The sequence below is a fragment of the Triticum dicoccoides genome, chromosome 3B, assembly GCF_002162155.2.
Source record: "Triticum dicoccoides isolate Atlit2015 ecotype Zavitan chromosome 3B, WEW_v2.0, whole genome shotgun sequence".
In the NCBI taxonomy this organism is placed as follows: Eukaryota; Viridiplantae; Streptophyta; class Magnoliopsida; order Poales; family Poaceae; genus Triticum; species Triticum dicoccoides.
The window spans coordinates 839,295,205-839,297,796 of NC_041385.1; the positions used below are offsets into that span (position 1 = coordinate 839,295,205).

Consider the following 2,592-nt stretch of genomic DNA (forward strand, 5'->3'; position numbering starts at 1 on the left):
AGCGTCAGGAGAGCCCGAGCCGGCGTACGAGCGCCGCACGGCGGCAAGCAGGTGGGCGCGCGGGGTGAGCGACAGGTCGTGGTACGGCGACCTGGGGGAGTCGCGGTGGATGAGATCCACGCTGAACCCGCCGTCGGTGCACCCATACAGCAGCGGCGTCAGGATGAGGAAGAGGCCAAGGAGCAAAAGGGGGCGACACATGGTACACGCCATTGCTTTGCCGGTGTCACTAGCGGCGTGATGGCGTGTGAAATCAGCTGGTTCTACTTCTACCTCCCCTGTGTTGCGCTCGCTGATTCCAGTACAGGATTCTTACTAGAGTACCAGTCACATGTGCATATGGATCTGACTATGGTTTGAATCTGTGGATTCCATCCAAAAATAGGAGACAGTTTGGATTGGTTTGGGTGAAAAGCTCATACAGTTTGGTTTGGGCTGGACTCTAGTCAACAAAGTTTGGTTTGATTTGGTTTCAATGATGGACATGCAGTCCTATAGTTTGGCTTGGATTTAGTTTGGATGTCAAACTATTCCCAGGTTTAACCGAAGCAGAAGTGAATTGTCAGTACGTAGGAGTAGTAGTTATCCAAATATAAATATACATGAGAATTAAACGTGTTTTTGTAAATTATGTATTGGCCGTCCAAACTAATTTATGGAGTATACTGACGAAGTTGCGCTAGGATCGCCAGCGCATCCAGCGAGGCGTCGCGGCTTTGTGCGGAGCGAAGAGTCGGACGCTGCTCGATACATGCATACGCGCAGCAGTTAACTATGGAGACTCAGTGTCTTTCTAGTGTTTAATATCCATTAATTCTGTGATGCAACATCGCCCCATGCGAGGCTGCTGCAGCATGGGAATGTGAAACGATGCATGGAACATTGATATTCTTGGCATGGGAACTTGTTGAACGCCGCTGGTAAAAAGCATTCTTCAGTTAATGCATGTGTACTGAAGACTGAATCGTCTTCCTTCCTGTGCATAGTTCACACACGGATCTACTCGTAGAAGTTCTATATATAGAAGTTCTATATATAGAAGTTCTATATATAGACGTCCATTCCATTCCACGCCATGGCCAACAGCTCCACTTCCTCAGTTAACACCCCCATATTAGAGAGCTCGTCGAGGTGCCTGACAGAGTGCGTCACCACCGCCCATAACTTTGAGGTGATCAGATTCTCAAAGCTCGAAGGTATGGGTGCCGGCAAGTTCATTAACTCAAGCACATTCAGTGTCAGCGGCTACGACTGGAACAAAGCTGCTCACTTGTCAGTCTTCTTGTGCTTCTGTAGCGGGGCAACTGGTGTGAAGGTGGAATACACTTTGAGTTTATTGGAGAAAGATGGAAGAGTTAGTCAGACAGCAAGCATACCATATACCTTCCAGAATGTAGGTGGTTATTGGGGCCGTGATAAGTTTATTGAGAAGTCCAAGCTGAAGGAACTGTTATCCCGCAATGGTGACTGCTTCACAATCAGGTGTGTTTTAACTGTGATGAAAGAGCCTCGCACGGAAGATCTAGGCACGGTCATAGTCCCAGTCCCGCAGTCAGACATGCACACACATTTTGCAAGCATGTTGAAGGACGGGGAAGGCGTGGATGTGACGTTCAGTGTCGGCTGCCAACTGTTCAGTGCACACAGATGTGTGTTAGCAGCAAGATCCTCAGTCTTCAAGGCCGAGCTCTTTGGTCAAATGAAGGAGACCACCATGAAAAGCATCAAGATCGATGACATGGAGCCAGCCATCTTCGAGGCACTTCTTCACTTCATATACACAGATTCACTCTCCAGCGATGTTGATCGAATTGTGGCATTGCAGCACTTGTTTGTTGCCGCAGATCGGTGTGGAATGGACAGGCTAAAGGCTATTTGTGAAGGGAAGCTATGCCATAGAATTGATGTGCAAACAGTTGCAACCACCCTTACTTTAGCGGAGCAGCACCACACCGTGCATCTAAAAAATGCTTGTCTTAGATACCTTTCTTCAGAGGGCGTGCTTCGAGCTGTCAAGGAGACTGATGGATTCAAGCACCTCACAACGAGCTGCCCGTCCATTATGATTGACATTTTAGACAAGGTCGACCCACCATCACGAGTATGAGCAGTCTGAGAATGAAGTTTGAAATGTGGTGATCTAGTAGTAGTCTCTCTCGATTGTTATCATGTGTCCAGTGTATCCGTTGTAAGACTAAACTTTTGTTGGAGAATGTGTGGTCTGTGGTCTGACTTGTTGGCACTAAAAGTTCCATGGAAATTCACATGGTTGTCTCTTTCTTTTGTGTTGTCCTCAATATTCGTTAAATTGGTACTCCCGAATAAGCAACCCCGAATAATACTCCCTCAGAAACGCAAGACACTAGCGGATTGTATGATAACCGCGTTTTCTTTCTTCCGTAGGAAGGAAAGAAAGACGATCTAACCAAGAGATCTTAGGTGTAGAAGGACAAGATATGGGATGTGCAATCTCGATGTATTGATCGGTGCACCAGGCACGTATATATAAGTACATAGGTGGGCCACAACCTCAACTATACAAGAAAACATGAGGTGGGCCCTACACACAAATATACACGTACACAATATACT

The 2,592-nt window shown here is 47.0% G+C and overlaps 1 protein-coding gene across 1 annotated transcript; it reads left to right on the top strand.

Moving 5' to 3' along the window:
- The first annotated feature begins 1,075 nt into the window (after positions 1–1,075).
- Positions 1,076–2,107, top strand: LOC119280244 (BTB/POZ and MATH domain-containing protein 2-like). The gene has a single exon (XM_037561157.1). The coding sequence runs from the start codon at positions 1,076–1,078 to the stop codon at positions 2,105–2,107; it is 1,032 nt and encodes a 343-aa protein (XP_037417054.1).
- Positions 2,108–2,592: the final 485 nt, after the last annotated feature.

Bases quoted from the DNA above. Each gene is read 5' to 3' on its own strand.
- LOC119280244 (XM_037561157.1), top strand. From the start codon at position 1,076: ATGGCCAACAGCTCCACTTCCTCAGTTAACACCCCCATATTAGAGAGC.